A 25,317-nucleotide genomic window follows, 5' to 3' on the forward strand; every position below is an offset into this window, starting at 1 on the left:
CATCCCCAAGAAGAAGAAATGCAACAAGGCAAAATGGTCATCTGAGGAGGCCTTGTAAACAGCTGAGAAAAGAAGAGAAGCTAAAGGCAAAGGACAAAGGGAAAGATACACCCATCTGAATGCAGACTTCCAAAGAATAGCAAGGAGAGATAAGAAAGCCTTCCTAAGTGAACACTGCAAAGAAACAGAGGAAAACAACAGAATGGGAAAAACTAGAGATCTCTTCAGGAAAATCAGAGATACCAAGGGAACATTTCATGCAAAGATGGGCACAATAAAGGACAGAAATGGTATGGACCTAGCAGAAGATATTAAGAGGTGGCAAGAATACACAGAAGAAGAACTATACAAAAAAGATCTTCATGACCCAGGTAACCACGATGGTATGATCACTCACCTAGAACCAGACATCTTGGAACGTGAAGTCAAGTGGGCCTTAGGAAGTATTGCTACAAACAAAGCTAGTGGAGGTAATGGAATTCTAGCTGAGAGATTTCAAATCCTAAAAGATGATGCTGTGAAAGTGCTGTACTCAATACAGAAGCAAATCTGGAAAACTCACCAGTGGCTACAGGACTGGAAAAGGTCAGTTTTCATTCCAATTCCAAAGAAGGGCAATGGCAAAGAATGTTCAAACTACCATACAGTTGTGCTCATTTTACATGTTACCAAGATAATGCTCAAATCCTTTAAGCTAGGCTACAACATTACATGAACCGAGAACTTCCAAATGTACACGCCAGATTTAGAAAAGGCAGAGGAACCAGAGATCCAATTGCCAACATCCACTGAATCACAGAAAAAGCAAGAGAATTACAGAAAAACATCTGCTTCATTGTCTTTGCAAAAGCCTTTGACTGTGTGGATCACAACAACTGTGGAAAATTCTTAAAGAGATGGGAATACCAGACCACCTCACCTGCTTCCTGAGAAACCTGTATGCAGGAAGAAGCAACAGCTAGAACCAGACATGGAACAACAGCCTAGTTCCAAATTGGGAAAAGAGTACTTCAAGGCTGTATATTGTACCCTGCTTGTTTAACTTATATGCAGAGTACATTATGTGAAATGCAAGGCTAGATGAATCACAGGCTGGAATCAAGACTGCCAGGGGAAATATCAATAACTTCAGATATGTAGATGACACCACCCTAATGGTAGAAAGTGAAGAGGAACTAAAGAGTCTCTTGATGAAGGTGAAAGAGGAGAGCGAAAAAGTTGGCTTAAAACTCAACATTTTCAAAAAACTAATCTCATGGCATCTGGTCCCATCACTTCATGGCAAATAGATGGGGAAACAATGGAAACAGTGACAGACTTTATTTTCTTGGGCTCCTGAATCACTGTGGACAGTCACTGCAGCCATGAAATTAAAGACACTTGCTCCTTGAAAGAAAAGCTATGACAAACCCTAGGCAGTATTTTAAAAAGCAGACACATCACTTTGTCGACAAAGGTCCGTATAATCAAAGCTGTGGTTTTTCCAATAATCATGTATGGATATGAGAGTTCAACCATAAAGAAGGATGAGCACTTTGAATTGATGCTTCTGAACCTTGATGCTAGAGAAGACTCTTGACAGTCCCTTGGACACAAGGAGATCAAACCAGTCACTACCAAAAGAAATCAAGCCTGAATATTCACTGGAAGAACTGATGCTGAAGCTGAAGCTCCAATATTTTGGCCATATGATGTGAAGAGCCAGCTTACTGGAAAGACCCTGATGCTGGGCAAAACTGAGGGCAGGAGGAGAAGGGGGCAACAAAGAATGAAATGGGTGGATGGCATCATTGATTCAATGGACATGAGTCTGAGCAAACTCTGGGAGACAGTGAAGGACAGGGATGCCTGGCGTGCTGCAGTCCATGGGGTCACAAATAGCCGGACATGACTGAGCGACTGAACAAGTCTTTTCATCTTAACCTACAGAAGCCAAAATACAAACTCAGTTAAGACGCAAAAGAGAATTCAAATGGCACATTTTTAAAACCTGTATTCAATGAGACAATTAGAAAGTAAATAAATGAATAAATTTAATAGTTCAAGAAAATGGAGGCCAAAGGACTACTAACATAACAATTGTGACAAAAATGAAGTCTGCTAAAGTAAAAAAGAAACAAAAAAGATTTAAACATCTATGAGAAAAAAATTTTTACAAAAAAACTAGTCATAGTTGACTTAGAAATGAAGACACTTATTGACTTAAATGTATTCCCTATTGGCTCAGACAGTAAAGAGTATGCCTGCAATACAGGAGACCTGGGTTTGATCCCTGGGTTGGGAAGATCCCTAGAGAAGGGAATGGCAACCCACTCCAGTATTCTTGCCTGGAAAATCCCATGGACAGAGGAGCCTGGTGGGCCCCAATCCATGGAGTTGCAAAGAGTCAGACATGACTAACACACTAACTTAAAATATTACACATTCCATTAAACAAGATAAATACATTTTTGTTAATATTAACATTACCAGAAAAGTCTTGTAAGTCTTAGGAAGCTATCAAACTTGTGCATACATTCTACGTTTTCCCAAATTCTAATTTTTACCTGAAAGCTTTAATTTTAATGTTGGCAACAAATATTGTCAAGCTGTTTTTCTTGTCGGAACAGACTTACTTCATTCATCTTTATCTAAGGACTGTCTACGAATGCCTAAGTCAAAAAAGCTATAGTTTGAATGTTTTTCTTTCAAGTAAAAATACTATTACACAACAAAAGCATCTAGTTCAGCTAACAATTCAAATGACTGCATGAGTACTTTTCCTTGAGACAATCACCATAGTTCAGTATGCTACAGAAATGCTTTATGCATGCTTCCCATTGTGTCACTCAAAATATTAAAAAGAAAGGCTTTCAAAGGTTGAGATTTAATTAAATTAATAATGTTTACCATTATAGACATTAAGTGAAACTGGCTTTTTTTTTTTTTTTTAAGACTGAGTACATGACGAGGAAGAACTCAATGACTACTAGAATAGTTTGATGCCACTGTTTTAATTTATGCCAAGGCATCAGCAATTTTACCTACCACTGCTTCTGCATCAGTAGTGCGAATATCAACCCGGTGCAAAAGGCAAATCACATTCTGGAATTATGTGAACACAGTCTGACATGTGGACTGCCAGTGCAGGACACCTGAAACTTCACAGACTGGGAAATGTTTCACCATGCGTCTCAAAAAAGAAACTCACAGTGACTAGCTTCATGCCTTCTTGCTACTTATAAGGCAACAGTGAAGATTTAAGAGCACTCTAAAATAACTAGTAAAAAAAAAAAAATAAACCTCTAAAAGATACTAAATTTGGTCAAGTGTTTAATTTCAACAAAGAAAAGAAATATTGTATACAGCAAGGAGCTTGAATTCTCTCTTTGGGTCAAAATGCTTAGGCTGAGAGCACACACACAGCCTGCACATTACTACTGATGTCTTACCTTAGCTCTGGAGGAACTGACATGTTCCATATTTTCAATGCTGCAGATACAGTTCTGTGAAACTTTCCGGCAAGCCACTCTGATATAGTCCCAGAAGCTACGAGGACTTCCGTAACCAAACCAGGTTACTTGACCTTCAGGAGACAAATTGTAACACAAAATAAAAAGAAAACCAGACTAGTAACTCAAAATGCAAGAACAACAAAATAAAGGGCAGTAGAGTCTGAGATTGTGGAAAGGACACTGATCTTGGGGTCAAAAAGCCTTAAGTCTGGTCCCTAACTTTACCTACTTGTGTGATTTGGGGCAATTTATTTAATGGATCTGGATCATAGTTTTCTCAACAATACAGTCAAAGTAAATGAAGCAAAAAGGGCCTAGACACTAAACACAATTGTTTGCAGGTTAATATCCTATTATTCTAACAGTCTTTAAGAAAGCACACAGTTATCCTCCCTGTGCTTCTAGTTAAGCATAATAAAATCACATCTTTGCCGTTTACTGGCTGTGTGACCCCAGGCAAGTTAATTAACCTTTCTGAACACCACTTTTCTTGACTCTAAAAGGGGACTAGTTGGTGTAACCACTTTATGAGTATTCTCTGAATCAAATACAACAATGCCTGAGTGATGCCTGAGTAGTCCTGAGCATAGGACTTGGCACATAAAAGTACTGTAAAAAAAAGAAAGATAATAAAAAAGAAAAAAAAATTACCTCTTGCATCCTAAACCTCTCTCTTCCTGGAAGAACAGAAAAAAATTTAAAAGGAAACACTTTTTCTCCTCTTCAGAGGGATACTTCGAAGAAACAACGTGTAGCCCATAAGTACCTATCAACAGCGGGAACCGGGAACCGTACATTGACTAATCATTGCCACCCATTCACTACCATTCTACCCAAACCTTTACCTGTCATTCACTTGCTCACTTCTAGTCAACAACCCATGACAAGTCCTTAGGCACTTACCATTCTAATCTTCCAGACCTGGATAACTATGTCTGTGTTCAAGAACAAATGTTCTTTTGTGTGTATTAATATTTCAATGCAGGACTTTGGGTAATAAGTCCATGGGAACAATTTTGTACTCTGAATATTTTTAAATGGGATATGAGAGACATCTTAGTATGTCTTCAGTTTTCTGAAATAATTATTCTTACCTAGGGAAGTTGTTCGATCTTAAGAAAGAGTAGCATTTGTATTTTAAAACCTCTGCTTCTTTATTTTCAAGTAACATTTATTTATCTCAATTTTCTTTGCCCCAGTAACATGTTCTCTCTAAGCAACATCAAGAAGTGAAAAGTGTTCTTGTCCACGAGCAGCATTTTAGGAACAATGTCTGAAATATCTGAGTGGTGTCCAACCACGGCAACACCTAAGAATAACTAGGCTTCTTTTTAAAAAGTACTCATGTCTGGGCTCCACCCTAACTAAATAATCTTTGGGGGTGGACCTAGGCATTGCTATTGTTAAAAAGATCCCTCTGGTATTTCCAATAATACAGTTAATCAACCAAGGGATAGCTCACATGTCATGACAGGTAATCCCTACTGATCATGCAGGACACTTCAAACGCCTCCTCCTTTTGTAAGCCGCATGTGATTTCTACAGGAAGGTTCTCCTCCCTACGAGCTGGCCTAACACCCTGAGCTTACACTTACAGTTACCTGCTTACTTGACTGCCTCACACATTAGATGGTAAGGTCACTAAGGCAGAGACTGTATCTTATTTGTCTTTAATTCTACCTCCAGCACTAGACACAGTGCTTGTCTCACAGCAGGCATTTAATAAATATTTATTAAAACAGATCAACTGGTTAATCCACACTAACCAGATCTCAATTGAAATGCATATAAAAATTTGAATCTTAAAAACCTAATTAGGATCTTTTTATAGTAACAGCTCAGTGACAATCTGGTATCAAGATGTCTGCATGCTACATTACAAACATCAAATATTCTAGACAAAAATATTTACCTTTATAAAAATACAAAAGCATTGATACATCCTTACTCAAACATCATTATATAACTCAAATGTCTCCTCAGTAATGAAATCTTACTGACAAAAGATAGAAATCTATAGGAATATTTATAATCTTCCTTCTTTCTTTCAGTCTCTCCCCATCACTTTTCTTTGCTCCTTCTCCTCTTTAGTTAAAAAATGTTCCCAGAACAGGATGTCAGTATAATCCGCTTTTAGAGCAATTTTCATGTTATCAATTTGTTAGCCATTTGGAGAAGAGACAGGATGTCTAATGTTAAGAATATGGGCTTTTGAGTCAAGAGGACCAGAACAGATCACTTTCTAGACGTGCAATCTTAAGCAAATGACTTTTCATTCTACCAAACTGAGTTTCTTCTATAAACTGATAATAATGGTAGTATCTACATGATAACACTGTTGTGAGGATTACATAATGTATGTGCATCAATTACTATATAGCCTAATACAGATGTTAATAATCATTATTACTTTTATTATTATCATACTAACTCTATCAAGAGTTAGAAATCCAAGTTCCCCTTGCATTACAAAATAGCAATGAAACACACAGTGAAGTTTTTCCCATTATTTGCTTAGAATCTAGAAAAACCTTTAAAATTTACTCCCTTACCCAACCCTTTCCCATAACAACCATCCTAAATTGACCTCCCTAAAATCTAGTCTTGGTTAATTTCTTTAGCTTCTATTAATTGAGATCATCCCACAATTTAAAAATGAGGAATAGCAACCACACTTCCTCAATAAATGGAGTGCCATACACCAGAAGCAATCTTGTAGGGAGAATCACAAGGTTTCTATGGTAACTTTATTTTAAACCTTCTCATAAGTTTGATGTGGCTGAGGAAAATAATTTATGAGAAGTTTCAAAGTAGAACTGTTGAAAATTAAAAAAAAGTAACAAAGTCCCCTATCGATGGGTAAGCATGACTCAGTAATCCCACTACTGGGCATATTTCCAGAGTGAACCGTAATTCAAAACAACACACACACCCCAATGTTCACTGTAGCACTACTTACAATAGGCAGGACAAGGAAGCAACCTAAATATCCATCAACAGGGGAATGGATAAAGAAGCTGTGGTACATCTAGAGAATAGAATATTACTCAACCATAAAAAGGAATGAAACTGGATCATTTCTAGAGACATGTATGGACCTAGAGGCTATCATACAGAGTAAGGTAAGTTACAAAGAGAAAAATATCATATATTAATGCATATATGCAGAATCTAGAAAAATGGTATGCTGCTGCTAAGTCACTTCAATCGTGTCCGACTCTGTGCGACCCCATAGACGGCAGCCCACCAGGCTCCCCCATCCCTGGGATTCTCCAGGCCAAGAACACTGGAGTGGGCTGCCATTGCCTTCTCCGAGAAAAATGGTATAGATGATATTATTTGCAAAACAGAAACAGAGACACAGACATAGAGAACAAACATATGGGCACCAAGGGGGGAGAAGTGGGGTGGGATGAATTGGGAGTTTGGGACTGACATATATACACTACCGATAATATGTGTAAAATAGGTAAGTGCTGAAAACTTGCTAAATAGCACAGGGGGACTCTTCTCAGGGCTCTGCGGTCACCTAACTGGGAAGGAAACCCCCGCTCGAGGGGAACATGTCGACGGGCACTGATTCTGCTTGTTGCGCAGCACACCAACACGGCTGTGAAGCAGCTGCACTCCAGAAACACTGACGTGAAAGCAGAGCCCCTTTCGGAGCAGAGGAAACAAAGGCTCGGAAAGACTAAGTATCTAGGCCTAGGTTATGCAGGGAAGGAATGCACGCTAAACCCTTCAGACTCCTGCCATGTGTATGATATGCTGTCTGCAGGACTTTCACCCAAGACACAACGCCAAGAATTCCTAGATAAGAGAATACAGAGACTGAGAAACTAAACAACTAGCAGAGTGACACGTCACCATGACCTGCAGGGCCTCAGCTGAAGCAGGAGCTCCAATCCGCTGGCCACCTCATGTAAAGAGCCGACTCATTAGAGAAGACCCTGATGCTGGGAAAGACTGAAGGCAGGAGGAGAAGGGGACGACAGAAGATGAGATGGTTGGATGGCATCACCATCTCAATGGACATGAGTTTGAGCAAGCTCCGGGAGATGGTGAAGGACAGGGAAGCCGGGCGTGCTGCAGTCTACAGGGTTGCAAAGAGCTGGACGCGACTGAGTGACTGAACAACAAGTATACCAGTAATAGTATCTTCACAACACGTCCACCTACTCAATAAACTAGAGGAGAGGATGACTGGCTTGACTCTGCCTGCCTTACTCTTTCATGTGCATTGTTTTCAAAATGAATTTGTTAAACCAAGACCCTGAATTTTTCACATTCAAAAGGATGTGCTTTGATTGAGAGAAGGTGGGGTCATTTGTTAGAAACTCCAAATGAACTCTCATGTAAATTGTCCATATATCCTAGAACTTTAAGTAATTAATCTCTGCATCTATGAAAATGGTTGAGGTTAATTAAGAATAACAGAAGTGTTCAATTGGCTATCTGAATTATTATTACCTGAACATCGCTTGTACTTAAATACAAATTTACTGTGAGCAAAAGATGTACTTGGGGTTATATTCAACAGGAAAATTAAAAAACAAAGTTACAAGCTGACCATGCCTTTAAAAATAATTGCTGAGGTAATAAATAATCATTCCAAAGATATTCTCATTTCCTTTAAAAATAACCAGAAAAACAAATTATATAGCAAGGAACCGACTAGCCTATATTTTGAAGAAATTTTATTCAGGAGAAGAAACACGCTATCACTAATTGAATTCTCTTTTTAATGTTGGCAACAAGTACAGATGTTTAAAGTGCTTTCAATTTTATATATACTTTTGGAAGTTAACTTTTTACCAAAGTTAAACAAACTTTTCAATACTTACTTGCAACTCATTGATCTGACTCTAATTCATTTCAGGCACAGAAATAAGAGGTGAAAGTTTGCTAGACTAAAAGGTGATCTGCTACTAACCAGCTACATGATGTCTTTCCCACTAAACTGCCTATTTTCAAACACCTTAAAATGGCCTGTGATCTCTAAGGTCTAACATTATTTTTAATTGCTCTTTTGTATTACCTAACTTGACTAATGTAGATATTCACATCAGGCAGTGTATTTGTGTTTTGCTCTTATGTTATTTTATGGCCAGATGAGACCTTCAAAAAACCGAAATTTCCAAAATGGTTCTCTATTTAGTAGTGGATGACGACATGTCATCTTTTGGTAATATATAAATGAATCTGTTAAATGATTTTCTTTCTCCACTCTTTGTATTGTGCTTAGTTGGTCTCACAGGCTGAAGTTTTGTTAGTGCCACAATACATCACTTGGATGATGACATCAAAGACTATTACCTAGGACCTGCCATTTATCTAGACAAGCGATAAAAGCACCATCAAATTTTAAAAAGCCATTCTAATATCACTGCTCTTTGGAAGAAAACCTACGACAAAACTAGACAGTTTTAAAAAGCAGAGACATCATATGACCCAGCAATCCCACTTCTGGGCATACACACTGAGGAAACCAGATCTGAAAGAGACACGTGCACCCCAGTGTTCATCGCAGCACTGTTTATAATAGCCAGGACATGGAAGCAACCTAGATGCCCATCAGCAGATGAATGGATAAGGAAGCTGTGGTACATATACACCATGGAATATTACTCAGCCGTTAAAAAGAATTCATTTGAACCAGTTCTAATGAGATGGATGAAACTGGAGCCCATTATACAGAGTGAAGTAAGCCAGAAAGATAAAGAACATTACAGCATACTAACACATATATATGGAATTTAGAAAGATGGTAACGACAACCCTATATGCAAAACAGAAAAAGAGACACAGAAGTACAGAACACAGAAGTTTTGAACTCTGTGGGAGAAGGTGAGGGTGGGATGTTTCGAAAGAACAGCATGTATATTATCTGTGGTGAAACAGATCACCAGCCCAGGTGGGATGCATGAGACAAGTGCTCGGGCCTGGTGCACTGGGAAGACCCAGAGGAATCGGGTGGAGAGGGAGGTGGGAGGGGGGATCGGGATGGGGAATACGTGTAAATCTATGGCTGATTCATATCAATGTATGACAAAACCCACTGAAAAAATAAATAAATAAATAAAGGGAAAAAAATAAATAAATAAAAAGCAGAGACATCACTTTGCCAACAAAGGTCCCCATAGTCAAAGATGGTTTTTCCAGTAGTCATGAATGGATGTGAGAGCTGGACCATACAGAAGGCTGCATGCTAAAGAATTGATGCTTTCGAACTGTGGTGCTGGAGAAGACTCTTGAGAGTCCCTTGGACAGCAGGACATCAAACCACTCAATCCTAAAGGAAATTGAGCCTGAATATTCCACACAATGGAAGAACTGACACTGAAGCTGATATTCATTGACTACCTGACGCGAAGAGCCAATTCACTGGCCAACCCTGATATTCACTGGCCACCCGATATGAAGAGTCGACTCACTGGAAAAGACCCTGATGCCGGAAAGACTGAAGGCAGGAGGAGAAGGGGACAACAGAAGATGAGATGGTTGGATGGCATCACCGACTCAATGGACATAAGTTTGAGCAAACTTTGGGAGACAGCGAAGGACAGGGAACCCCGGCATGCTAGAGTCCATGGGGTCAAAATGAGTCGGACACAACTGAGCAACTGAACAACAAAAATATCACTGCAAAAGTTTCAGATACTTAAAGGAAACTAATCACTTGTGGATTTACACTGTTGCCAATATATTTAGATTTTTAACTTTGCACTGTAAATTTTACAGTGTGTGTGGGTGTGTTCAACTGCTTCATCGTGTCCGACCCTCTGCACCCTATGGACCGTAGCCCTCCACAGATTCCTTGTCCATGGGGTTTCCCTGGCAAGAATGGAGTGAGTTGCCATTTCCTCCTGCCGGGGGGGATCTTCCCAACTCAGCGATTGAACCCACGTCTCCTGTGTCTCTTGCACTGCGGGCGGATTCTTTACCACTGAGTTGTCAGGGAAGCAAGAGTCTTAAATTTCTTCCTGCTAATTTATGAAAATTAGTTTAAAATTTTTTAAATAGAAAAAATTCCCATTTCTGAAAAAGATCAGAATCTTGTCCTTTAAAAAAACAGGCACTACTATTAGTTGAAGTTCACATTTATTAGACCACCCAGTGTTTAAAGTACAATTGTGACCATGATTAATTTTCTAGATAAAGTTTCATGTTAATGTTCTAAAAAAAAAGAACAAATATAAACACTTAAACTAACTTTAATTGCACTTTAAGTTGATGCGAATAAGTCTGAGTCTAGATGAGATACTCAACTGTACTTATACCGCTAGCTCTACGTTCCTTATAAGATGCCTCAAGTAAACCATTCAGTAACTATGAATCACAATTACCAATCTATAAAATGTAATCATTATCCTTTGGTACTGACAATGTCTTGTTCACTGGTAAGGAATTTATCACAAACAAACTTCTAAACTATACCACAGTTTACACCATAAAAATCAGCAAATTCTTAATCTCCCAAAACAACAAAGAATATGAAGATAATCAGGTTCACCAGAAATCTGAAAACTGAATTTGTCTTATAGGCTTTTTTATCCTAGTAATTGTACCATCTTTCGAAGCAGAGTACAAAGGTTTTGCTTTTTTCTTCCACCAGCATTTTTAATATAAGGCTTAGAACATTGGTAGACTGAATTAAAAGCATGAAGGTTGACATCCACACAGAGTCACATATCAAAGCATAGGCCTGAAGAAATCGAGTATAATGTTTTAGCAGTGACTAAGGTTATACATAAGGGACCTAAATTGTTTAAAGTGATTGTGGGGATCAGGATTGAGGAAACGAGAACATACTATTTTTCTATTTCTACCTGTCTTACTATAAGTGATCTTTAAAAATAACAACTTGTACTTCTTTGCTAAGTGAAAAATATAATAAAAGGCCAGGTCATTAGCATGAGGCCTAGCAGTGCTTTGTATACAGCAGGAACACAATAAAAAAAGTTTCAAATAAGTGAGTTAAGGCATATATTCTACCTTGAAGAAAGGAAACTAAGGAATATGTTCCCACTAGTAGTTTAAGACCAGTAGTGACTGCTGGTAGCACCCATGTATGTTTTACTGAGTAACTTTGGAAAATTCACAGCTTCCCTGAGCCCCAGGCTGCATGTAATTCAAGTATTACCAAATGACACTTACAAACTGAGAAAATAACCAGTAAGTCTTATATTAGTAAGTTATAGTAAAATATAAATAACACAGATATGCATGATTAATAAAATTGTGCTTAAAACCAGGAAACTTAATAGAAATATAGAGGGGGTCATGTAGGAGAGTAAATGGAGTGTTATATCGTGTGGGTTAACAAAAAGCTTTTAATTTAAAAATCAGCGTAAGCATAGTTCTGCCCTCTGGATTAACAAAAGCAGAAAGCTTTGCAAAACCCATGCAATGTACTAAGAAAGATCACTTAACTGATACAGCCCTCCCCCGTAAGTCAACTCCATGCTCCCGTGCAGCTCAGAGGCGGGAGACATCACCAGCACAGAGTACCTTGGAGAGGTATTTGCAGATGAGACAGCCATCGGCAACTTTGGGAACTCTCTTTAAAAAAAATAAACAACACAGAGATATTTGAGAAACCTGACATGAAGTTTAAAAAGCAAATTGAACAGCCCCAATAACATAGCTACAAATAATCTTGATGCAGTAAACACCACTTGCATCTATTACATAAGATGAACTCAATTAAGATGAATATGGGCTCTACTCAGCATGGAAATCAAACTGGTCTCTTGTAGTCTATCCTGTTGGAGAGGCTGGAGTGTCTAAGTTACAAAAGAGAGAAGCTACTGTTCCCTGTTTATTTTCATCTCCATTACTGCTCCCCAAACATAATAAGCTGATAATGAAAGAATGCAAAATGAACAAGAAGCCTGCTGAATTTGCTAGCCTTACACCTCAGAATGTATACAAATGGCCAGGAAAGTTGCTCACTTATTGAATTATAAGACTCAGAAAGTTAACTTTAAAAATAAATGTTCTTTTTTACTGTTAAATTTTTCAAAAAATTATAAAATTCATTTTAAGGAGCAGTTCTCTCTTTTATTGGTTTAAGAAGAGCTAAAGTTTGCATATTTTTTTTCTGAATCATGAGAACAGCACTTAATTATTTAGTAAAATAATCCTTAGTTTAACCAATGTTGACTAAATGCCTACTTTATGCAAAAACACTGTTTTTCCTATAGCTTCCAACTATTGTTTAACAATCACCATCTGGAAAACTACTATAAATTCTTGCCTATGTTTTCTGGCAAGTCCTAGTAGAATTATACAGGAACACTCCAAAGTCAAATTTCTGAATTCATACTCCCCACAGTTGGTATTTTCTTTAATAAGCAAACACTTAAATTCCAATAGGACATAGTCCCACACCTTTCCAAATACCTAGACCTTTTATGAAACTAAACAGAATCAACCAACCAAACACGGTCAGTAATGTATAAAAAAGTAAAAGGAAGGAGATATATATATAGTTGTGCTATTGGCTACATCTATGTCTCTACTATTCAGCTCTATCCTCCTACATCCATTTGCATCACTGCAAACAAATATTAAATTTGGAAACACATATCCAAAAGGATCTATAACCAAAAGGTACCCTAGATGAAGCCCATATAAAAATGGAATGCTCTTTCTACAACAAACAAAATGAAAATCTCTCTGCATTAAATGTAAATCAGAACAGAATGCTTTTCATTGAAAATGTTAAGAACACCAATTTTTAATGTTTAAACCATGTTTACTAGCTCTGCCTTGAAAGTAGTATATCTTATATGTAGTCATTTACATAATCAAAAAGTTATCAAAGTAAAAACAATTTTCAGGAAAACTGTGCTTAAAAAAAAAGTCTCGAATAAGATTCATCATGTTCAGATTTACGTCATGGTTTAATCAATCCCTGGTACAAAATGGGAAACAACTACTGAATCTATTATGAAGCTCAATTTATACTTTAGGGTTTTTTTCAGCTGTCAACATGTTAGTCTTTATGACCTGGTTATGTGTAATATTTTGATTCTGGCTGTGGAACGCCATCTGAAAATTTTAACAACTAAAACATTTCCACTTATTTGTAGGCATTAATTGCTTTGATCATAATTTAATATCTCACTTGAGGTCAGTTATAAGCAACCAGAAGTGTCCAGACCAAAAGACAATCCACCAGATTCCAATCATCTGTAGTCACAGCTCAGCACCGCTCTCGTTCTGTAGATGGAAAGGTGAGGCCCAGAGAGCACCCACCTAGACCCAGCACATCTCTGTTCCCTGCATCCTCATGTTCATCTACTCCTTTGGATGTGGACAAGATCTGACAGATGAGAGAATCAGTCGATTGGCTTTCCTGGTTGAACATGAGTTCTTACTACAGTCTCATAAATGGGAAAAATAATGGGGCAGTAAACACAGAGTGTGAATGGGGTAAATATTTTTCATATAAAATTTAAATCCTTAGCTTAGATGGTGCCAAAAAAATATATATATATGAATGGCAAAGCTTACATTATTTCAAAGTGGCTCAAGGAGTGGCTTGTTGGTAGAAAACAGTCTCATTTTCAATTGAAATTAAAACTTTTTGTTTTAAAGTATACAATAATATTTATTTATATATTTTGTTTAAATTATTTAAATATATAAAAGACATGATACATACACAATACACCTGGACAAGAACATAGGCATATTAATATGTAAATACTTAACATCTATTTACATATTTCATATGTAATTTATGTTATGTTACATATTTCATATGTAATTAACATGTAATATTACATATTCAAATCTATTACATATATATAATGTTATATATTTACCATTAAATATATAAGGTTAGGAAAGATGAGACAAGACCAAATATTTAAACGAAACAAACTGAAAATGCTTTGTTCAAGAACAAAAGTCATTCAAATGGACCATTATAATTATATAATATATGGGGATATTACATGCTAGTTTCTAAAATTTTATCCAAAAGAAGAATCCACTCAGAAATGGATACGCAATAAAAGAATGCTTAATTATACTGAAGATACAGTATTTTCTGACTTGGAAAGTTGATAATTTTCAAAGTCAAATAAGTGTAAGTAAATCAACTTCATAATCTTTATGTTAATGTGCAAAATGGCCACCATACAGAAAAGATTACTGCTTTAAACAAATCGATCAGCCTTGGTGATAATACTAATCCATAAATACATTTATTCTTCCCTTTTTTTCAAGTTAGCCCTTGTTAAAACTTTAGCTTTCTATTTATTTTGATTCCTTTGATGACTGAGCTACATTATCATGGTTGATAAAGTCTGATAAATGCTAACAACTATGTAAAACGTGAACCTTTTGCCTCTGCTGTATTTAGTCTTATTTTCTCTTTGTGCATGTATACTTTTCTAATAAGGCTACAAGTAGATGATTTTACTTTTATTAAATTAAAGACAGATTCCTGAAAAGATCCCTAGATAGATTTGTAAATTGATTGCCATTTATAAGGCAAATAACAAGACTGATAATCAATGATCAGATAGTAAGTCAGAATTTTCACAAGTTCTCTTTTTAAACTCAGAATACCAGATAGAATATACTCTATTCTGTCATTAATACTAATAATGTTCAAGTTTGTATTGCTTGAAATTTTGAATCTTTAACCATATATTTGTATGTAAGAGAAAAATCACTCAGTAAAGCAATATTTATAACTGCAATACACACTGTAATTCAGCTAACAATGAAACAGTATCTTTTCTACGTAGCCATTTCCCACATTTTAGTAGCTTCTACAATTAAAGTATTATATATAACTTATCTTAAACTTCTTAAAATTTGCTTTAAAATGCCATTTACAGGTAAATGTAGGTACATTAGAAATAGTATTTGGTTATTTGATTCAACAATTTTTAAAAACTGAGCACCAAAATCATGCAAATACTTTACATTTGATAAGTCATAGTGACTTTAAAGAAAAAGAATATAGGAAGAATTTTAACCAAATAAAAATATTAGATCATATGCATGAACAACCCATTGAAATGAGAAAATCAGAAAAATATAGGAACTGAAATTATGCTCTCCAAAAATGAATGAAAGTCCATTGAATTGTGCAACCTTTTCCCTGTTCTATAATATGAGAAATATTTACTTCCTTTAAATGAGCAATATTTGAGCATTAAGTGATCTAAACTGTTGAAGTTATGTAACAAAAATTTTACCAACAAAAAACTTTCCATTACCTAAAAGAAACAAAATATGATTTGATAATTACAAGTACTGTAAGTAGCTCTACGCTAATTTGCAAAAATCATAAGATCAAACTGGGAATGTCCTATTATGTTTCTGGCAGAGACTCAAAGGGCTACAGACACAGGCAAACAAACACAAACATAAATTAACATCAGAAACCATCATTTCTTGCTAACTCCAAGAACTGGATTACCTAATAGAATCACAAACTTTTTAAACTCTATTCTATATTTAAAAAAAAAAACACAAAAAATATCCTAGGGAATTCTATCAATAGTATCTATTATTTAATAAGTCTTTTCATAATGCTTTCTTCCATGTAGTACTCCCTTCTCAAAACCCAACTCTAAATTGTAATTGTTTAATTTGAAGGACTTTTGAAGGGAGGTTCACAAAAAATAAACTTGAAAAACTTTCCAGGGGTAACCAGGTTTAAAACCATTAATAAACCTCTCCTTCTGTAAATAAGACAATGCTTAAATGTGAAGGTTAAAAATTCCTTGAAAATTATGGTTTGGTTCTAAAATATAAAAACTGTTTTGTTCCTAACTCCAAATAAATATAAAAACTTGAGATATCTTTCTTGCTCTTCACCTAAAAACGCCTACAACAAATAACACTAATTACGAGTAGTATGACAATCACACAGCTTCAAACAGGAGCAAATCACCAAGGATGTGGCCACTTGTATGTGTGTTTCAGAATTTTAAACATTCAAAACCATATACGATGTGAAACTAAGACAAGAAAAATATTTCAGGTGTTTCAAAACAGAAATAAACTTTCAAGTGAAACATAAGAATAAAATAATAAACTACCAATAATAATTATGTAAGAAGACTAATATCAAGGGAGAAAAAAGTCATTGATCAAAATGGGCTATAAAATAATGAGTTCCACATAATGTACAAAATTATTTTTTATTCTAATTTTAAAAATTCATTCCACAAAACAAATAAACAAAGTCATAATCTGGAAGTTAGGAAAGGAGATGACTAAACATGAACATACATTCAATCACATTTGTAAATAACAAAATTAAAATAACAAAATGTTGTATATATTTCATATTAATAGAAGACCAAAAATATTTTCCCTTACCACATTAAAAATAGTAATATAATAGTATAATGAGCATATGAGAAAATAACCATATATACTATTGCTGGTACAACCTGATAGATGATAGATAATATAGCAACATACATTAAACATAACACAGTACATATATATCATAATGTGCATACCCTTTAACTTCAATAATTACAATTTTAAGCATTCATTAGCTACTATCATTAATAGAAAACAATTTTAAAGAATTAGAAAATTGTGAAAATTTTTTTCACTGATATATGACAGCATGTTTATGAAAGAGAAATTTGGTAAAACATTTCGATTAGTAAATATGACATTATTATGGTTCATTTATACAATCGAATATTATATATTTGTTTAAAATGAAATGGAAATATAAACAAGAGAACAGAAGATAGATGCTCAGAAACCTGTACATGACTTTTCATAACAGTACTATTATAATGTTGCTGTAGAAAAAAATGGAAACAATCTACATGTCCATTAAATGATTAATGAATACACAAAATGTGGTGTATCTACATAATGGAACATTATTCAGCCATTAAAAGGAATGAAGTTCTGGTACCTGTACAAGAAGAATAAGCCTTGAAAAGACGCTAAATTAAAGAAGCCAAACGTAAAAGCCATATATTTACGACTTCATTTACATGAAATGTTCAGAAGTAAATCCATAAGGACCAAAAGTGTATCAGTGGTTTCTAGGAAATGGGGCGGGTGGCGGGGAGAGAAAAGGAAGTGACCGCTCAGTGGACACAGAGGTTCCCTTACAACATAATGAAAATCGCCGAGAGCTGAGAGCAGTGAGAGTCACACACCACTGTGCATACTGGAATCCAGCATGTTGTGCACTTTACAGTGGTGAAAACAGTGAACTTTGTTATATGAATTTAATCTCAAGTCTCAAAATGCTAACAAGACAAAATGAAACAGAAAAATAGAGTATGACTAAGGGCAAAACACAGGTCATAACAAAGAAAATACACACATTGCCTATGTATACATATTCAGATGTGATAGATATACAGAAAGTTGCTAGCTGCAACTATATCTGGGATTTCTGGAAGGTTTTATTAATAGTTCTATGGTTTTATATGTGAACCCCTCGTCATTTTTACATGGATTAGCAGTGAAAGGGAAGGCAGAAAACAACTGATGGTCCAAGAAGATGAAAGTATAATATACAGAAAGGGGCTAAATTAAGGAATCGCGCTAGATCTTTATCATTTTCTTCCTTTCTTTCCTTTTTTGAAAAACATAGCAGAACATTAATAAGAATATAAACAAAGTCAAATAGTCCAATGGCCTTTATGGGATAAAATCTTAAAATGAAGAAAGAGGTTTTTCAAAAGGCATCAGAAAAACAAGAAATGATTAAGGGTTATAAGCTTAGGATTACATAAAAGTATAGGAATATGATTTTAATCAAAAAAGATATATGAAGAATAGGAAACTTGAGTGATACTTCAATGTTTCCAGTTATATTTTTTTAACCATACTTGCCTTACAAACTGAAGTTCTCTGTTTTTAGAATCTACACAGCTGCTTATTTACTACTTGAACTTTAAATTGACTACACTACATAGAGGTTAATTTTATTTCCTATACAATTGAAGAGGCTTCCCCCATGGCTCAGTGGTAAAGAATCTGCCTGTCAATGCAGGTTCAAACCCTGGGTCAGGAACATCCCCTGGAGAAGGAAATGGCAACCCATTCCAGTATTCTTGCCTGGGAAATCCCATGGATAGAGGAGCCTGGCAGGCTACAATCCATGGAGTCACAAGAGCAGGATACGACTTAGCAACTAAAACATACAATTTAAGACATTGAACGAAAATAACCATCTACATATAACCCTGCATGTTTCAAGAATGTTTGAATATTATGATTTTCTGAGATATGAAATCTGCTGAAGGTTTCCTACACTTCCAAGTATATAATGGAAGTACATTCCAAGAACAGAGTGGCCTTGTCCATTGTCTAAAAGCCAAACTTTGGCAACCTTCAGAGCCACTTTCTTTTCTATTGAATCATGTTTTTTTGGCCTGAGTAGGTGAATTTTATTAGGTGAGTTATGTTCAAATGTTACTGCAGAAACAATTCAAGTCTCATTTTATGTGCGAACTAAGAATCAAAAGTTGGAGAACATTCAAAAATGAACAAAGAAAATTCAAGAGCCAAATGGAGAGGTTTATCTTTACCATTGTTTCTAACAGAGTTTACACCATACTTCAAAAGGTGGCCTCATGGGAAGGTAACTATTATTTAAGTCAGGAAGAGCTTTGAGGTTCAAGCCAGTGTTCCTGAACAATGCTTAGGTATCATAACAGTTCAACTGGATTGCAGAAATTCTAAAATGTCAAGTCACAGACATTCTACCTTATTTTAAGAGTCTGAATCCAGATGCTATCAGAGAAAAAAAAACAAACAACAAAAACCCCGCAAAAAACCAGCCCAGAGATTAGTACTCAGGGGATCAAGAAGTGGAAATTTCTCAAGAGTTCTGTTTTCCAAGAAATATTCACTATATGCCTACCATATCCCGAACACTGTTCCAAAAATCTAGGCGACGTCAATGAACAAAACAAAGATCTTTAGCCTATCGAACTTATACTTTAGCAGAGGTAAAGGAATACAATAAACAATAATCATAATGAGTAAATCACACATGTTAGAAGTTAAGACTTTAAAAAATAAGCAGGACAGGGAAAAGAGGTCGGGAATGCTTCAGGTGAAAGGAGGTGAGGTGAGTTCTAATTTAAAATATGCTGGAAGGGTTTACGCTTCAACGAACAGTTTTGAAACGGATGGGGAGTTAACCATTCAGATGGAGATGTGCAATGGTGTTCTATGATAGCAGCGTCTGGTTACTCAAGAAAAAGAAGACCAATAAGGCTAGAGCACAGCAACTCAAAAACAGAAACAGGATTCTCTGTGCACAGTGTAACTAGGGAACAATGCTGGGAACTGAGGCACAGTCTAAGCTCAAAGCGAGTCAGCAAGACCAATGTGAGGGAGTTTAATTAGCAGACTAAGTCGTAGGAAATTTGATACATCAATAGTATCTTATTATATTTGACCATTTGATGTATCAATAGTGTCTCATTATATTTGTTCCTTTTTTAATTAATTGATAGGCTTTAATCCTCTATGATACTCAGAGCTTTTTCATTTTAATCAGTTATTTTCCACATATCCTTTACAAAATTCACCACTGTATCCCATCTCCATATCACCTAGTTGAAGTTTTCAAGATGCTTTTTCAAGATTGTTTCTGACCACTTTACTGCTAAATTTCATATTTTTCTTAAACTGTCCAGTCTACAATACACTACCACAGTCAAAGTCACAGATGACATTTTAAAAATGAAATTTTAAGTTTTATTTGAGGCACTTTTATGTCTTTCTTGTGTGGACCCCCTCTCTGACCCAATATGGCAGAAAGGATTATTCACTCTTTGGTGCTACATCACGCTTGTTAATACTTCTACTATGACTCAACAATATTAATCTACATCATTTGTTAATATACCTTCCCTTTGCCCTCCAGAACTGATTTCAGGCGAAAGCATGCCTTATTAATCTTTGTATCCCATACGGCAGCAGAGGATCTAGATGGATTCTTAAATAAGAGAATGAATGGTATAAATAGGGTATGCATGTGTATGTGTGTGTGTGTGTGTGAAGATTAGGGGGAAGAAGAAAAAAGAGGAAGGCATATGTGCAATGTCAAGTTTAAAGCATGTGCTCCAGGAAAAGTATAGGGAACTCACACTATGACTTGTTGCCAAAACAGAGGAAAAAAATATATATTTAGCCAAGAAAAATGTGAAGGGGTGATGGCTATCTTCCTTGGGGTTTCTTTCTACTATGTTAGGAAATTTACTAACTCCCTAAGGTAACCAAGAATCAAGGAGTTGTAATTTTAAGTATTACAATGAAAGCGTGGGATCTTTGCCATTTTAAAATGTTTTAATGGGAACTGATAGAACTTGAGGAAGTTATAAATATATATTTTAATGTACAGTAAGTTTGCTGTTGGTATCAGAGTGCTCACTCTCTCAGTTGTGTCTGAATGCTTGTGACCTCATGGACTGTAGCCTGCCAGGCTCCTTTGCCCATGAATTTTCCAGGCAAGAATACTGGGGTGGGGTGCTATTTCCTACTCCAGGATAGAACCTGCATCTCTTGCATCTCCTGCATTGGCAGGTGGATTCTTTACCACTAGCACCACCTGGCAAGCCTAGTTCTGTGCATTTTTTTAAATGCAAGCAATCATGTAACCATGATCACAAGATACATAACAGCTCTACAACCCAAAAAACCTTCTTCATGCTGATATTATATTATCAACATCTCTAATCACTAATCCCTGATAACCACTGAATCTCTTCTCTGACATGAAAGTCTGGTCTTTTCTAGAATGTCATACAAATGGAAGCACACAGTACCTGACCTTCAGAGTCTCACTTCTCTCACTTAGCATAATACATCTGAGATTCATAAAGGCTGTCGTGTACAGAGAAGATGTTTTTCCCCTTTTTTTCTCAGTTTGTATGGATTATGTTGCTTTATCTAGTCATCACAGAAAGGACATTTGGGCTGTTTCTAGTTTTTAGTGATTATGAATACAGCTGTTATAAACAGATCTTTGTGTAAAGATAAGTTTCCATTTCTCTTGAGTAAAGAATTAGCTTGGGAAACCATTTTGCACTTCCACCAGTAACACATCAATATTTCAAGTTCCCCACATCCCTACTAGAAAGGGGCCTAGACTACAGCAGTGCCTGTGGTTTAATTGCACACCCAAGTAACTAATGATACTGAACATGTTTTCACGTGTTTTACATGCCTTTTGCGAATTTCCATTGGTGAAGGGTCTGTTCAAATCTTTTGCCCGTTATTAAACTGGGTTAGACGTTTTCATATTATTACATTTTCATAGTTCTTAGCATATTTTGGGTATAAGCCCTTTGTCAAATATGTGATTAGCAACTATTTTCTCCTAGCCTATGGCTTGTGTTATTCTCTTAACAATGTCTTTTGGAGGACAAAAGTTAGTAATTTTGCTGAGGTCCACATGTCATTATTTTTTGCTTCATGGATTACACTTCTATTGTTTTATGTAAAATCTGTCTGCCTAATTAAACGTAACAAAGATGTTTTATGTTTTTAAGTTTTTTGCTTTTATATTTAGTCTATGATCCATTTTGAATTAATTCTTGTATGTGGTGTGAGGGAGAACTCAAAGTTCACTTTTTGCATATAGAAATATGGATGGAGGTTTGTGACACTGAACAGGAGGCAGTGATCAAGACCACCTCCAAGAAAAAGAAATGAGAAAAGGCAAAATGGTTGTCTGAGGAGGGCTTACAAATAGCTGAGAAAAGAGACCTGAAAGAAAAGGAGAAAAGGAAAGATGTACTCATTTGAATGCAGAGTTCCAAAGAATAGCAAGGAGAGATAAGAAAAACTTCCTCAGTGATCAATGCAAAGAAATAGAGGAAAACAACAGAATGGGAAAGATTAGAGATCTCTTCAAGAAAATCAGAAATACCAAGGGAACATTTCATGCAAAGATGGGCACAATAAAGGACAGAAATGGTAGCGATCTAACAGAATCAGAAGATATTAAGAAGAGGTGGCAAGAATACACAGAAGAACTATACACAAAAGGTTTTCATGACCCAGATAACCATGATGGTATGATCACTCACCTAGAGCCAGACATCCTGGAATGTGAAGTCATGTGGGCCTTAGGAAGCATCACTACAAAGCTAGTGGAGGTGATGGAATTCCAGTTGAGCTAGTTCAAATCCTAAAAGATGATGCTGTGAAAGTGCTGCACTCAATATGCCAGCAAATTTGGAAAACTGAGCGGTAGCCACAGGACTAGAAAAGGTCAGTTTTCATTCAAACCCAAAGAAAGGCAATGCCAAAGAATGCTCAAACTACTGCACAATTGCACTCATCTCACACGCTAGTAAAGTAATGCTCAAAATTCTCCAAGCCAGGCTTCAACAGTACATGAACTGTGAACTTCCAGATATTCAAGGTGGATTTAGAAAAGGCAGAGGAACCAGAGATCAAATTGACAACATCCGCTGGATCACAGAAAGCAGAAAAACATCCATTTCTGCTTTATTGACTATGCCAAAGCCTTTGACTGTGTGGATCACAATAAACTGTGGAAAATTCTGAAAGAGATGGGAATACCAGACCACCTGACCTGCCTCTTGAGAAATCTGTATGAAGGTCAAGAAGCAACAGTTAGAACTGGACATGGAACAACACACTGGTTCCAAATCGGGAAAGGAGTACGTCAAGACTGTATACTGTCACCCTATTTATTTAACTAACATGCAGAGTACTTCATGGAAAATGCTGGGCTGGATGAAACACAAGCTGGAATCAAGATTGCCGGGAGAAATATCAATAACCTCAGATATGCAGATGACACCACCCTTATTGGCAGAAAGTGAAGAAGAACTAAAGAGCCTCTTGACGAAAGTGAAAGAGGAGAGTGAAAAAGTTGGCTTAAAGCTCAACACTCAGAAAACTAAGATCATGGCATCCAGTCCCATCACTTCATGGCAAATAGATGGGAAAACAGTGGAAACAGTGAGAGACTTTAATTTTTGGGGTTCCAAAATCACTGCAGATGGTGACTGCAGCCATGAAATTAAAAGACGCTTACTCCTTGGAAGAAAAGTTATGACCAACCTAGACAGCATATTAAAAAGCAGAGACACTGCTTTGCCAACAAAGGTCCATCTAGTCAGAGCTATGGTTTTTCCAGTAGTCATGTGTAGATGTGAGAACTGGACCATAAAGAAAGCTTAGCGCCAAAGAATTGATGCTTTTGAACTGTGGTGTTGGAGAAGACTCTTGAGAGTTCCTTGGACTGCAAGGAGATCAAACCTATCAATCCTAAAGGAAATCAGTCCTGAATATTCCTTGGAAGAACTGATGCTGAAGCTGTAACTTCAATAGTTTGGCCAACTGATGTGAAGAACTAACTCATCTGAAAAGACCCTGATGCTGGGAAAGATTGAAGGTGGGAGGAGAAGGGGATGATAGAGGATGAGATGGCATCACCGACTCAATGGGCATGAGTTTGAGCAAGCTCTGGGAGCTGGTGATGGACAGGGAAGCCTGGTGTGCTGCAGTCCACGGGGTAGCAAAGAGTCAGACACAACTGAATGACTGAACTGAGCTGAATCCCACTGTTCTAGCACCATTTGTTGGAAAAGATGATCAATTCACCAGCGAAATGCCTTTTCATCTTAGTAAAAAACCAATCAACCATATCTGTGTGCCTCTATTTCTGGACTCTAGTCCATTCTACTTCCCAGGTGGCTCAGTGGTAAACAATCTGTCTGCCAAGCCAGAGACCCAGGTTCAATCCCTGGGTTGGGAAGATCCCCTGGGAAGGGAATAGCAACCCACTCCAGAATTCTTGCCTTGGGAAATCCGATGCACAGAGGAGCCAGCTCATGAAATCACAGAGAGTCGGACATGACTTAGCAACTTATGTATTTATGTGGATATTAAAGCCTTTACCAATAAGTGTAAGTAAGTAACTGCTAGTTGCTCAGTCGTGTCCGACTCTGCCACCCCATGGACTGTAGCCCTCCAGGCTTCTCTGTCTACGGGATTCTCCAAGCAAGAATACTGGAATGGATTGCATTCCCTTTTCCAGAGGATCTTCCTGACCCACAGACTGAATCCAGGTCTCCTGCATTGCAGGCAGCTTCTTTACCGTTTGAGCTACAGGGAAGTCCTAATATTTAATTTACTTTAATATTTAATTGAAACTGTAATTTACCAATAACACACCCTTTAATCACTATTTCCTGAAAGTTCTCAAAATCAGAGACTTTGAGCGTCCAACTTTGTTCTTCCCTTGTGAAACTGTTTTGCCTATTCTAGGTACCTAGTCTAGCCATTTACAGAGTCAGTTTAATATCTACAAAAAAAGCCTGCTAACATTTTGAGAGGACACTGGATCTATAGTCAATGTAGCGAGAACTGACATCTTAACAATACTGAGTTTTAGAGGAATTATCAGGTCCACAATGTCACTAATCCTAAGGCTAAGAATCCCTGCTGCAGACTTCTGCAGATCCCTGCTACACACTGAATGTTTGTGTCTCTCCAACACCAAAATCTGATCCCCAGTGTGACGGTGTTTGAAAGTGGGGCTCTGGGGAGGTTATCACATCATAAGCCCTCATGAATGGGGTTAGGGCCATTATAAAAGACAGCATTGGTTTCATTTGTTGGAAGGTTTTCAACTACTTATTCAATCTCTTTAACAGATGCAGGGCTAGGCAAGTTATCTATTTCTCTGTTAAGTCTTGTTAGGATTTGTCTTTGAAGAAATTGATCCATTTCATCCATGCTGTCAAATTTATGTTAAGAGTGGTTCATAGTATTTACTTATCCTTTGAATGTGGGATCTATAATGATA

General features: G+C 36.6%; 1 protein-coding gene across 8 annotated transcripts in view; it reads right to left on the reverse strand.

Annotated features, from left to right (window-relative positions):
- The window catches only part of LOC122438224 (RUN domain-containing protein 3B), a 157,359-nt gene that overhangs the window by 92,173 nt on the left and 39,869 nt on the right, over positions 1–25,317 (reverse strand). For 6 of the 8 annotated variants that reach the window (XR_006268486.1, XM_043462864.1, XM_043462862.1 and 3 more), the window contains exons 3-4: positions 12,006–12,056; positions 3,432–3,565 (exon numbers count right to left, since the gene is read on the reverse strand). Coding sequence is in view for 7 of the 8 variants with exons in the window: in XM_043462862.1 (XP_043318797.1) it covers positions 3,432–3,565; positions 12,006–12,056 (185 nt within the window). In the remaining variant the exon portion in view is untranslated. The remainder of the gene's footprint in view (positions 1–3,431; positions 3,566–12,005; positions 12,057–25,317) is intronic. The other 2 variants (XM_043462863.1, XM_043462861.1) reach the window with 1 other exon arrangement.

Source organism: Cervus canadensis, chromosome 3 (genome assembly GCF_019320065.1).
Source record: "Cervus canadensis isolate Bull #8, Minnesota chromosome 3, ASM1932006v1, whole genome shotgun sequence".
NCBI lineage: Eukaryota > Metazoa > Chordata > Mammalia > Artiodactyla > Cervidae > Cervus > Cervus canadensis.